Source organism: Cynara cardunculus, assembly GCF_001531365.2.
Source record: "Cynara cardunculus var. scolymus isolate 2C chromosome LG 11, CcrdV1, whole genome shotgun sequence".
Lineage (NCBI taxonomy): Eukaryota > Viridiplantae > Streptophyta > Magnoliopsida > Asterales > Asteraceae > Cynara > Cynara cardunculus.
In genome coordinates, this window is record NC_037538.1 from 8,029,083 (window position 1) to 8,043,398 (window position 14,316).

General features: G+C 32.9%; 3 protein-coding genes across 5 annotated transcripts; 1 reads left to right on the forward strand and 2 right to left on the reverse strand.

Annotated features, from left to right (window-relative positions):
• Positions 1-616: 616 nt before the first annotated feature.
• LOC112521847 (ultraviolet-B receptor UVR8) lies at positions 617-3,258 on the reverse strand. The gene is made up of 5 exons (XM_025130839.1): positions 3,155-3,258; positions 2,868-3,038; positions 2,549-2,584; positions 2,186-2,310; positions 617-2,089 (listed from the first exon to the last, which is right to left on the reverse strand). Exons 1-5 carry the CDS (start codon positions 3,246-3,248, stop codon positions 782-784), a joined length of 1,734 nt encoding a protein of 577 aa, XP_024986607.1. The 5' UTR covers positions 3,249-3,258; the 3' UTR covers positions 617-781.
• A 5,794-nt stretch (positions 3,259-9,052) lies between these two features.
• Positions 9,053-9,715, reverse strand: LOC112521691 (mitogen-activated protein kinase kinase kinase 1). Its single transcript, XM_025130684.1, has one exon. The coding sequence runs from the start codon at positions 9,713-9,715 to the stop codon at positions 9,053-9,055; it is 663 nt and encodes a 220-aa protein (XP_024986452.1).
• A 661-nt stretch (positions 9,716-10,376) lies between these two features.
• Positions 10,377-13,437, forward strand: LOC112521478. 3 transcript variants are annotated; one of them, XM_025130363.1, is made up of 3 exons: positions 10,377-10,575; positions 10,689-10,862; positions 13,149-13,437. In XM_025130363.1, the coding sequence occupies exons 1-2, from the start codon at positions 10,445-10,447 to the stop codon at positions 10,837-10,839; spliced, it is 282 nt and encodes a 93-aa protein (XP_024986131.1). In that variant the 5' UTR covers positions 10,377-10,444; the 3' UTR covers positions 10,840-10,862; positions 13,149-13,437. The 3 variants fall into 3 exon arrangements, with proteins under 3 accessions (XP_024986131.1, XP_024986132.1, XP_024986130.1); XM_025130364.1 differs by having other exon boundaries at positions 10,689-10,807; XM_025130362.1 differs by lacking the exon at positions 13,149-13,437 and adding an exon at positions 12,853-12,926 and having other exon boundaries at positions 10,689-10,807.
• Positions 13,438-14,316: the final 879 nt, after the last annotated feature.

Below are 14,316 nucleotides of genomic sequence, written 5' to 3' on the forward strand. Positions count from 1 at the left end.
AAAACCAAATAAAGTGTTTCTGCAAATTCGACTGACTCAAAATCCGAAATCCGATTTTTAAAGAATCGGGTTGGTTTGAATTTTTCCACTTGACCCGTCCGAAAGCCCGAATACATATGTATATAGTTTTAAGATATTATATAAATATATTTCCTTATCTAATTATCATCTGAAAATCCTAAATTCCAGTAGGTAAATACTCTTTTCTAATTTATAAACATACTATCGATTTAATCAATTTTCTCAATCAATTAAATTCATCCTCAAAATCAATTTAATATATATGTTTTCCATAAAACTGATTGACCATAACCTAAAACTCGACCAATCCAAACATGTAGCAATCTGAAACCCAAAATTCATGCCTTGGTTTCCTGTATGAAATCCAGTAGGATTTTTAGTTTGTCCATTCGAACCTGCCCGACCCACCAAATGTACAGCCGTGTTAAGAGAGAACGTGAACATGAATTAAATAATTTTAAAATAAATAAAAATCTAGTGTGTCTTAATTCCATTGATGAGACAGAGAAGAAACATGGGAATCTTACATTAAAAAATTTTATCCTGAACCTTAGAACAGCCTCCCATGGAATATGATCATGTTTAAATGCATGATTTTTGTCATCTATATAATTTTTTTAGGAAAAAAACACACCAACCAAACTTCACACTTTTATCAACTCATAGTTTGCACATACTGCATACATTCAAACTGCATATTTTTACACCCCTCATATCTACAAACTTTACAACATCAAACACATGCTAACCTTCAAAATATTCATATCATGGTATCACTCCTTGTTGAAGATTGAAGACACTCCTTGATCATCTCTTTAATCCTTCGCTTCATTATCTTATCTTTAACGCCTGCAATCATGTTACGGTGAAACATTTCCAGACGTAAAAGCTCACCATCATCACAACAATCTAACATCTTCTCCCATTCTTTTCCAATATCAAATGAACCTGCAGACTTCTTTAAAGACACTGTTATATCTTTATCTTCTTCAAATGGCTTCCCAAAAATTGAACCATGAAGGATGCTGGCATAACGCTCCATTTCGGATAGTTTCAAACGAAGGAGGTTCATCTCTTCCATTGCTGCAATTAGTTCCTTCTCCATCTCTTTTGAATCCCTTTTGGCATCTATTTTGTCACTGCTCTTAGTGCCAATGGTTTCTGTTTCTGATCTCTTTTCTTTGAAATCTTCTTCTAGGGGAGGCCACAACACAAGATTTGGGGCAAAAGAATCATTTAGTTGGCCATTTCCAAGAACCCCACTTCTTCCTCTTCCCCATGACCAAAGCTTATATCCGCTGTCTGCAAGAAGAACGGTATGGGCCGCACCACAAGCGACTTGTACAGGTTCTTGAAAGTTTTGACCATCAAATGGGATCACTCGAGGAGTAAGAGCATCTCCACTATGACCTTCTATAGAAGTTCCTTCAGGACAAAGGCCTAGCCCGTTTTCCATTCCCCATGACCAAACATCCCCAACCGATGAAACTACACTAGTGTGAAATAATCCACAATCGACAGAGATTAACCACACGTTTACAGGTAAAGTTGTAATCATTTCAGGGAGTAATGCCTTTTTGGTGGTTCCCCGACCTAGCTGTCCATTTTCCCCAAGCCCAAAAGTCCAGCATACACTTTTTAATATGTCACCGTCTCCCTTTTTATACGCGAGTAAAGAAGTGTGGAATGCTCCACATGCTATTTCATACGCTGCCCAAGGAGATTCTGTGCTGAATGTTTCAACCATTTGAGGACTCGTTCGAATCTCTGTGTCTCCTAGGCCTAGTTGTCCATGGTTGTTGTTGCCCCAAGTATAGCATACAAGATCAGCACCACTTTTATGTGTTTCTCCAGCACTAACTAATGCTACAATGTGCTCATTTCCACATGCCACTTTAACCACAGTGTGGCCATGGAAATCCCAAACGGGTATTGGAGTAGAAGTGGTGACAAATGAGAATTCCCCTTCGGTCGGGCTATCTTGTGATGGACAGTTTCCCCACATCCAAAGAGACCCGATATCATCTATTGCAAGAGATATCATACCTCCAGCTTTTACAGAAGAAATCTGGAAGGGGAAGTTAATTACCGGCATAAGTATTCAGAAGATATGAAAAGATAGCAAGTGGATTTTATAACGAAGAAGATAGTTTGAGTTCCACACCTTGAGTCCTGTTTCACTCTTGGTTATAGATCCATCAGCCATGGAACTGGGAGTGCTTAGACCTTGGAACACCTCTACCAAAGATGGAACCAAGGAATTCTCTACGTTCACCCCGAGTTGACCATCTATGTTGATGTCAAGGATGCAAAATATGTATTTATACTACAGAAGCCTTAGTTTTGGCCTTTGGGAAATGTTGTAATCCTCATGGCAACCTCAGCAATATCATACATGCTTAAGGAAATGACTTGTGTTATGCTTTTCGAAAATCTTATGTTCACACAATCCACTAAAGCTAATTCTTCATAAACATGAAGCATAGTTTTATATATAAACATGTAAGTATCATCACACAAAGGATACAAGTATTGGAACCCCAGCTCCAAACTGAACCATCATCTGAAACAAAATTGGAAGATTAGAGAAAGAAAAAGGTAGGCCAGTGACCAGACTCTAATCAATCGTATTTGTATTGCCAATTTTGACAATTCTGTGTTGAAATTATATCATTTCGATCTCAATTATCTGATACAACAGGATTATACGTACATATGTCTGATATCATTTCCTTCTAATTCACAATATTTCTAACTTATGAATGGCCATAATTGGATTTGAAAACAACGTGCTGCTTATTTTTGGGGTTCTTAGATACGGCAAAAGTAAAGAACGTGAAATTTACCGGAGAGAGCAAGACTATGATAAGCACCGGCTGACACTCCGACGATTTTAACCCTGTCTCTCCTATCCGTTGAATTAAATTCGATTTTAGCAGGAAAAAGCTGATCGAGCTCGGAACCAGTACCGAGCCGGCCAAAGGTTCCTCTTCCCCATGAATATACACTCCCATCACCTTCACACGCAATATCAAACATCGAAATAAAATCCAGGTCCAAAACACATTAGCTGAGAATTTGTGTATTACAGAGTAAATAGATAGATAACAGCTTGTAGATGAGATATGATTACCGGTGAGAACGAGTGTGTGAGCATCTCCTGCAGTAATAGCAATTAGTTTCCGAGATATACTACCGGAATCAACATATGTGCCGGCTTCTATCATGATCTCCGGCTGGAGCACGCTTCTCTGTTAAGGGAACAAGAAAAGCCACTCATAAAATCACACCTCCAGGCTCCAACTTCCACTTCTTTGCGTATGCCCATACAGTGTTTTAATTCACGTATTTATAGTATTCATCAACGACTTTTATTAATATGAACAGGGACGTTTCAATTTTTTTTAGGTCAGGTTACATTTAATTTTTTTTTTATTATATTGTATAAACGAGATAAAAAAGAATATATATGTTAAGAACAAAAATGAGCTAAACCTAAAACGAATAATAATCTAAAACTAAACCTAATAATGATTTGAACCTAAAACCAAACTATTAGTGGTTTGAACCTAAATAATTTTGGCTATAATTTTATACAGGTCGATAAAAAGACACTAAACACATGTAATTTTGGGCCCCAAAATTTCAGAGGCCCTGATCAAAATCTCACATTTAACATGTTAAGAAACGGCCCTGAATATGAATAATTTGGGAATGACAAAAAAGTAGCTGTTTATTTTTATGGGTTGGGTTCCGGTGATAACTTCAAAAGTGATATTCATCTTTGGATGGACATTAGAATCGTATGTATTGCGATGTATTTGATCAATTCTCGTATCAAAAACGTGATTTATGGTGGGTGTGAGATTAAACGTGATCAAGAGTTTAAATTTTTTCTTACGTTTCTCACCTTAACTTTTTTTCTCACACGATCCTTCGCCTTATTTTTATATAATATAATAGGTTTTCTCACCTTAATTCTCATTCTACATGATCCTTCGCCTTATTTTTATATAATACTAGAAGGATACTCGCATAATACAGTGAGATACATCTCGATTTTAATGTTCAGTCGATGTTACAATACGGTTTTATGTGGTTTTGAGAAACGATAATGTTTTTATTTTTAAATAAAATATAAATATAAATATATCATAAACAAAAAATTAATATTAGTATCAAACTAATTATTTAAAATCTCTTATTTTTCTGTATAATTCTTTAAATCCATTTCCGACAGCTTCTCATGTTAGAGGTTACAGTGTTAATTGTATTATCAAAATATTCAATATAATTTTTTAAAATATTATTTTTCTGTTAGAAACATTTAATTTCAAATATTTTCATTAGTAGAAATAATAAATAAATAAATAACAATCATTTTTTGAAGAGTTCTCCAAATTAGAAAATTTCACCGTCTCTCTCATTCTTTCTCAATTTAAAAAAAGACTTTACAAATTTGTTGAAACAAAAATCCCAAAAATCACTATTTTAGAGAATCTGTTGAAGATGCTCGAATGATTTGTTTGATCGAACAATACAACTAACGGGTAAATTTTTCTCTTTGTTGGTTCATGGATTAGAACCGAGACGACTGATGCCTCAACCCCAAACAGATATGTATAACATAAAGAGACCGCAAAGTCGTAAGACCATGTATGAGGCCTGACGCCTACCCATTACCAAAAGGTCAAATAAGTTGGTGACTTGTCTAGAACAATAAGAGCTCCATTTGTGGCACCCCAACCCCGTCCCTTGGAAAGAAAAAGATAGCAGCACCAAAGCTAAAAGTACGTCTTAAGAAGAAGAAAATGAAATTCTGTTTTTCGATGTACTATGTTAACATATAAACTCAATCAATCTTTATTCCTACACGTTATTTTTCACAAAGTTTAATTTCTCACTGTTTGTAAATAAACACAAAAAAAACTAACGTAATGTTTCAACAACTCGTTATCGACCAAGTAACGTTTAGAGTAAACATCAATTTTTGAGTTTTTAATAATTTTTACATAGACTTTGAAAGTTCAATGACCAAATTATTAATAACATAAAAGTACCATTACTTAATTTATACGTCACTCAATAAAAACCCAAAGTCAAATAGTTATCATTATGGTTGCAAATGATTCATATTCATTAAAGCTTGATCGAGCCAAATCGTGACGAATTGGAGCACAAATATGAGCTCGACACGTATGAGTTGATTTGTTGAGTTTATAAGAACTCGCTCAAGCCGTACGTATATATTTGTCATCAAAAATTGGTGCACATTTTTTAGCTGAGCTTGAATCGAACGTAGTTATAATATTTATTTATGAACTAATCAAGCTCTTAAATCTCGGAAATTGGTCACAATATCAACTCAAGAACCCTCGGAAATGGGATCGGACTTGTTTTTCCAACATTTATCTAAAGAATATTTTCAAACTATTTGAGATACCGAATTAAACTCAAATATTTCTCAAGTCAAAATCAAGCATGCACAAAAAAAAAAAATCATTGAGCTATCAAATCAAGTTCGAGCTTCGTCTAATACGTCGAATCAAGCTCAAGCTTAAACACATTTGCAGTCATACTACATTAACATCAAAACTCGTTTCTACCTTTTTAATGTATAATTTAATCTGATTGTATACAAACAGATGCACATATAACACGTTTACTAAAGTAAACTTATTTTTTGTGTGCTTGTGCTTTTTGATTTTTTAGTTTCGGTTCCTAGAGTTCATTTAGTACATATTTGCCATCGTAATTTGTATTTGTGTTTGGTTTTGGTCCCTTTCACTAATGAATGCTAAATTTTTTGTTACTTCAATGGGTAATTTAGTCTTTTATCTTATTTTACTTTAATATGCATACATATGCATGTAGTATATTAGTTTGTTTTGTAATGAAATTAATTCCGAGTTATTTTAGATTTGAGTTTGTTTGTTAGAAAAGATGACCGGAGGGGAAGGACGTGAGGCTGGGCAGATGTGGTCATCTACTCATCATCGGAGAGGATGAGGGTGGGAAAAGGAAAAAAAGAAAAGCATATGGACCGAAAAAGTGTTAATTATATTTTAAACTGAAAAATAATTTTAAAAAGGTAAAAAAAGACCAAATTACTCTAAACTTAACCGATTTCTTTAACATACGTTAGTGAAAGGGATCAAAACCACATAAAATCGTAAACTGTAATGATAAATTTATATTAAACTAAAAGATTAAAAAAATGAAAAGTATCAAAAATAAATTTATCCCATTTACTATAAATCTCACATCGCTTTTTTAGTATCAATTAACAATTCAATTAAGCAATTAATTAATTGTCTCACTTATCATGAATCACAAAACAACTTTCAACACGTATCATCTCTTTTGGGTATTAAATAAGAATTCATGAGTATATAGTTCTCTTGTCTGAATACATATTTTTTTGACAGATAATAACAATCATAACATTATTTAAATTTAAACCATATAAAACAATTTTGATTTTTATTAATATGCAAGTATTTTTTTTACAAATCATTAATACAACTTAACTTTATATAAGTAATTCATAATCAACTGATAAAACATGTTTAAATATAAAAAATAAGCATTAAATTCTATTAATACGATATTTTTTTCTTCAAAAATTTGATAACTAACAATTTTTTTTTTTTAATATTTCAGAACTATACAGATTTATAAAATAAAAACTTATTTCAATGTATTGTTCTGTTTCACTTTTAATTTTAAAGATTTAAATAATTTTTTTTAAAATAATAATATATTATTTTAAAAGTTATATACGTGAATTAAAAATTATAATCAAAGTCGGCGTAAACAAATGATTACACATCATTTTTGTTACAAACTCATATACTAATGGACAAAATGTGTTTAAGAGTTGGAGATAAAAAGTCAAAATTGGCAACATAAACTAAAGTCAAAATTGATGCATAGGGTTTAGAGATTATATTTTAATTTATATCATACCATAAATAATATATATTTAAAAAATCTAAAATATTGTAATTTACAGAAGGCCAAAATAGTTTTGATTGATTAACTCCACTGTGTATTAATAAATTACAAAAAAAAAAAAAAAAAAAAAAACAATATAGCCATCAATTGTTTGTGTTAAAAGTGTGTCAATAACATCTATGAAGTTTGTTGAGATCCAGCCATTCAAAGAGCAGCATGTATAATTTGCATCTGTTTTAAGTTTCAACCACTTCACCAATTTAATTCATAAATTTTAGGATGTATAAAAACATATATAATTTTTCAGTAGAAGAAATAACACATGCTTTGACACTTAATCTATACTATCTTATAAAGCAAATTTAGCAAAATTCTTAAAGTCTTAAAATACTAAATGACCAAGATACCCTTATCTATACTATCTAACTTTTTCACCCCCTCCTCTCCCCCTTCACATACACTCACCCTCTCACATTCAAACGATTTTTTTAAAATTATAGTTTTAAATTTATACTTTATACCCATGTATTATTTAATTAATTTACTTTACGTTCTTTACTTTTAAATGTTTCATTTTAAACCTTTATCAAATTAACATAAATAATTGTATATCAATTAAAACATGTTTAAAAAATACATTTTTATTTTAACAAGTTAAACCATTATAATCGTCTCGTTAATACCTTCGAAATAAGTCCAATATTGAATAGTTTTTTACTTAATTATATTATTATATATTATATATACYGTAAAAAAATATTTTTAATATTTACGATTTATACTTTTATAGTTATTTATTTATATATATACTATATATTTTGGGGTTAGGCTGTCCAAATTGCACTGTATACTATGTTCTGAATTAATATATTCTTGGGTTTTTTTGAAATATATATATACATGTATTAATTCAACCTTAATATGAGTTTCTGGACAAGAAATAGAGTAAGCAGTTAAAATTTCATTTTAAAACCCATCTTTTTTGGTCTTTTCATGGCTTATGATATGTCAAATTTGTAGTTTTCTTTATTGGTTTTGAGTGTTTATCTTAAAACTCAAGTTTCTTGGTTCTTTGCTCTTGGTGTAAATCGAACACATTTGTGGAGTCGTTTAAATATGTTGAATTTTAAATATATTGGATTTTAAACTGTCATACAATTTTTTTTCATCGATAGTCTGTAATTGGAACCATAACTCTTATTTATTCAAATTGTATTAATATGTAAAGACCAAGTGTGACTTATATCATCGTTAAATCTTATCTTATAAAACCAATGGAACTTCAAAATCGTTAAAATTCATGGCTCCCGCCGCATTGCGCGGGTACACAACTAGTTTTAATAAAAAAAATTGAATTATTAATTGTACAGATCATCTAAAATTCGACAATCCCAATTTGACAACTACATCTTATGATACGATCTTTTTGGGACATTGGTTTCACAAATGGCCAAAAATGTTACTTTCTAAAACATGTGCATCATGTATCATTAATAAACGTGTACATAATATCATTTATAGATACCGACCGAACACATATATTTGAACCGAAAATAAATTGAGCATGAAAGAGGTGATCAAATTATTAAGATGCACTATGATAACATATAAATTATATAAACAAATTTCAATAATTTAATAACAAATTTCGTAATCATAATCACCTGAATCAATTATCATCACATTTTAAATGATATTTACAAATCGATTTAACCATCTATAAATTCTAAAATTTACAAAAGGAAAAAAACAAAAAGAATTAAGAACATATTTATTAGAGCAAACTACAATTTTAGTCTATCTGGTTTGTTAAAAACTGTGACTTCCTTTTTGTTCTTACAAATTAGGGTTTTGTTCTTGTCGTTCATTGTTCATTACAGTTTTTGTCTCTAAGACTAACACCGTCGATAGTTTACTATTAAGCATGAGGAACTATAAAGACGAAAAAACATCAAGTTGTAAGCTAGAAAAACTGAAATCGTAAATTTGAAAATACATAGACGAAAACAATAATTTTCAATAAACTACATGGACTAAAACATAATTTACTTTTCTTTTATTAATTTGGAACTAATCATTGTTGATTAAGATTAACCCCACAATAATCTTGTCCCGTACTATTATGAGCCACTTCATCGTCTTCACTAACATAAGCCGAGAGGTTAATATACCTATCTTCTTCGTCTATGTTTCTCCACCTTGCCCTGCAAATCACGCAAGTTCTTGATCTCCTATTCTTCCAAGCCATCAAACATTCTTCATGAATAGGATTCTTACACGTGGCACACGCCACTAGTCTCCGACCACCCACCCCCATCTCCTCCAGACAAATCGGACACGTGGAATTATCTTCCACCGTAATTACCGGTGGCGTGGTAGCAATGCGACGGAGGTATAATTCATGAAAACGTTGTCGTATGGCTGCACCGGCGACTGTTTCAGATGAGACGGGGGCGGAGAGGAGGCGGGTGAGTTGACAAGGACGGAGGGTGCGAGTCCGAAGACAAGGGTCGTCAGGGGAGAGAGAGAGAACGCGAATGTAGAGAAAGAGAATGTGTTTGCAAGGGGTGGTGGGGTCAGGGCAGTTGCAGGAGGGGGCGGCGGAGAGAGTGACGGTGTAGACGTTCCCGGTGGCACCGAGGATGAAGAAGTGGGAGTTGGAACGGTGGAGGAGACGAATGCGGTGCTCAAGTGATCGGATGAGGCGTTCGGTGAAACGTTCCGGTAAGGGTTGCATTTTTGGTATTAATTGGTGAATAGGATGTACGAAAGAATGTATATAATTGATTGTAAGGTGGATTTTCCATGAAAATGGATTTCAGGTTGTTGATCAAGGCAAGTCTACTTCAGATGCATGGGTTTTCCCTCAAAATGGATTTCAGGTTGTTAACCAAGGCAAGTCTACTTCCAACTTTAACTAACGAATAAAAAAATAAAATATTCACTTTTTTTAAATAGAAAATTTGAAATTTGTACAAGTTTAATGAACCCAAAGTTCGGCCCAGCCCAGGTTTAAAAGCCCGATCAAGCTAAAGGGGACGTTTACCGACACTTATCCTTTACTAAATGTTTATCGATATAATTTAACGGTACTACTTATTTACCGGATAAGACTTTAGTACATAAAAACAATATTGTATACAACAATTTACCTAATAAGTGTTTAACATGGTAGGAGTCGTCGTCTTCACTTACCGGTTCACTTACCGGTTAAAACTTGTGGTGTTTGTCTAGTTTTTACCGAATAAGATTTTTGATCATTTCAATATATCATTCGATAAAATAATATGACTTGCTAAATAGTTACTTGAATAAACTTTTAATAATCTGCTTAAAGCGTTCAGTAAACTATCCCTTTGATTAAATAGAAAGGGATCACTTGTAGTGTTGTTGGCATATGCTAAGGCAAAGCCCGCTAAAACCTTTTACTCCATTCGTAACCCTAACGGTGCTTCCTTCCACAGCAATGGCGTCTCGATATCGCTCAATTTCAAGACCAGCTTCTATACTCTTCAAGTCTATGTCTACTCCTTCTCCGAAACCCACTTCGATTCCATCTCTCGCTCCTCGTTCCTCTTCAACAACAACTGTCTCGAGGTATATCTACACATCATTTCTTTTCCAGTTCCATATTTAGGGTTTTTTTTGTTTGATTTTTCTTTCAAGTCGCAGTGAATAAGTTTGAAAAACAAGATTTGTTATTGTTGCAGATCATTTTCTCGAATTGGTTGTGTGCAATCTCTGTTGCCCCTACACACAGCTGTTTCATCGGCACGATTGACCTCGTGCCTCGGGATAGACTCGAAGGGATCAAGGTCTTTGTCTCAGGGTATGCTCTCCAGTGCAAACCCGGGAGTTTGACATTTTCTCTGTTATATTTATCTGTAAGCATACTACTTTGTTTTATTTCACTCAAGCTTTCATGATCAGACTTGTTGTTTGATGGATTGGAATTGGATGGAATGTGATCATTCATATATCTTTTAGGATTTGAGACTAAATTGAGTGAGATTATCTTGCAGGATTATTGATATTTCTTTGGATTGAAATTGTTATATTAGGATTAAATTGAGTGAGTTTATCCAGTGGGTTGTTTGTCTTAACCAGGAACATGATCATATTAGTGACAGAAGTCCCTTTTGAGAACTGGAATAAGCAATAGTCTCATTTCCAACACATAATGGTTTTACCCCAAATCCAGTTTTGGTTTGTAGTAGTTAAAGTTGAAGCACTTAAAATATATTTGATCTTCAGTGGTTGTTATTTGAATTTTGTCTATTGGATTTATACATATTGATACTTCTTCAAAGGTACATTTCAAAAACTGAATCCTGGAAGTCCATTTTCGCAAAAACTTGATGGTAAAAAAATAATGGTGGCATGGTTGTGGGGATGATGACCGACTAGTAATATAGTATTATCTCCTTGACAAAACAAATGCAACAATATTTTTTTGGGTTGTCCCTGATGAATGCAATCTTTTCTTCTATGGCAAAGTTCATTCCAGAATTACCCTTTTGCCAATTATAGAAGATGTATAACCAATATGCAGATGCTTTCTTTAACATATGTATGTCTTTGTTATTTGGCTTCTTTTGGAATGGGAAAATGGCATTCTTGCAAGTTATACCAGCAGTGTCAATATCTCCATCATTCTGTCAAATAAAGGTTTCATTTGTTGCCATGTTAATTATCCGTTTTTGCATATAAATTTATACATATACATACACATATATATTAACTGTGCACATATACCACGTATAACCAGGGTGTGGCTAAATTGAATATGAATCATATGCTGGAAATAGTAATAGATGAAGTAATGAGAGAGATTACGATCGATCACAGTAAAAGCAGTAGATTAGTTTATGTTCATCTTCTTTCACCATGAAAAATACATTCTGGCCTTAAACTATGTTCTACACTAATCATGCCTTTAGGTTAAATCAAATCCACAGTGGATTACAATAGATCACAGTGAAAGCAGTAGATTGTTAATTATAAGTGAAAATGTTTCACTAAAGGTTATTATGCTTCGACCTGTTTATAAAAGAAGTGATGGTTTTTATTATGAGTTAACCATAAGCAATGATTACGTGCAAGGCCTTTCATACAGGTTGGCTGTTCACCAATAACTTATTCCAAGTATTAGATTTGTAATTTTTGTGGAAAGCATTTTAGAATTTTCTTGACTTGTTTGGTTTTTGCACGATTGTGCACGTTGTATGATGCAAATCTGTGGTATGGCATGATCTTCAGTCTTTAATAATTACTTATGGATGTAAAGCAGTTTGTCCGGTTAGATTTCTCTTTTTTGTTTTCCTGTAATAGATTGTTTATACCTTTGTTCTCGGTTATTTTTAGTCTAATGCCTTAGGATAAAGATTTGGAATATGAAAACATGCATGTAAAAGAGGTGGTACGGAGTACATCTTTCTGTCTTGACTGCACTTACATTTTCAACAGTAGGGTTGGGTTCCGGTGAGAATGGAAGTTATAGTGAGAAGGGTATGAAGGGATCTCCACCCTTGGATCAATCCTAATTGCAGATAACCACTAGATCGACATTAATGAGATACACTGGAACAATTCCCTTCTAAAGCGCAATTCATGGGTTGTTTTGGGATTAAAAGTGATCAAGGGTCCAAATCCTTTCCTACACTTCTCATCTTAACTTCTATTCTTACACGATCCTAAGATCCCTCGTCTTCAACAGCAATGGTTGAATATTTCAGAAGCATCAAGGCTACATGCTGTAATCTTGTAGCAATAGGAAAAGCATCCTTCTCACCATCACATGCTCACACGTGATGATGGGTGATGATTCGTATCATTAGTAACATTAACGGGAATCATAAAAAAAATTCTTTTCAGAAGCCCACGAGATCACTTTCTTTGGCGTTCTATCATATGCAAAGTTGGGATACCCATGAAAAAAAGTTAGGGCGGAGAGGATGGATAATTTGCCAGTGTCCACCTATCATGACATAACTCTCTAAATTTCAGTTTGCCATACTGAAAGGTCTAGACAAGACATTTGTATGATCTCTAAATCTTTTTTGGCTAAGCATGCCTTTGGTATACTTTTGTTGATCTACTATTTATCGAGTCTCAAATGCGCATGTTTCTATCTTTACTGATGCAGTTTGTTTCAACTCTTTCGTTTCCAGAAATGGGTCTGAGTGTGCCGCGATAAGGGAGGACCGTACCTAAAAATACAAGAGATGGCATTTTGATTCACAAGAATGGTACTTGGGTGAAGTCTTTTTCATTTGTTTGATGAAAGATTTTAGCAACATTTTTGTATAATGGAAGCATAGTCTTGCAACAATTGAATTCCTATAACGTTCACTTTCAATCATTGTCAAAAAAAAAAAATCATCCCTGAATGTTACTGTCACAGTTTTCCATCCTGCTTGTTAATTTTGCTGCAAAATCTTGACTCTCACATTTTGTCTATTGAATTTGTTTTCATGGGGTCTGTTTGTACCATTTTTGCTCTCTCTGGGTTCGTTAGACAGTTCAAGACAAGGCAGAACAAAATTTTGTCCCATGTGTAGTTTATCAAATTAAGTTTGAATAACCAAAAATCCATTTGAATCGAATTAAGACAAAAAATAAATCAAACATGGTTTGATTCCGTCTATTTTATCTATATCTATATATATCTATAAAGCAAAATCATGATAGGTTGACGTGGCATCTCCTCGATTCAAAGATCCTATTTTTCTCTTTTTTCCACATTTTGACTTTTTTTTTCTTAGTAATTTTACAAATTAATGTTTACATTTAACTCAAAAACTCTTTCCTTTCTCTTGGTACGTTTCACCTTCAATATTTAAAWCCAATTAATTTTCACATTTAACTCAAAAACTCTTCCATTTCTCTTGGAACGTTTCAACTTCAATATTTAAATCATTCAATCTTTGGTTTTTTTTCATTTATGTGTTCTCCATCTCCATGTACGAGCTTTAAATTACTAGTACGCTCTCCCCTTTTCTTTTCCATCTCTCATCTATGGCAGAAGAGTATACACGAGTTTATCATTATATGTAAGAAGGCATTGGAACTTGGATTAAGAAGAAGTCTCCATTGAGGCTTTAGAATTTTGTGAGAATTTTGATTGTTTTTGTTTTTATGTTTTTTTATAGTTTTTTAATTTGTAATTTTGTAAGAAAAAACACCAACAATAAAATGACATTTTTAGGCATCGCAATCTAATTTTCGTTTCTCGAACTTTGCTTTTTTTTATTGATGTAATTATTATCAAAACATTAAATTAATTAGACTATTCATTTTCGTTGGTTACACCCAATTTCTTTTGTTCGTTTATCCCAT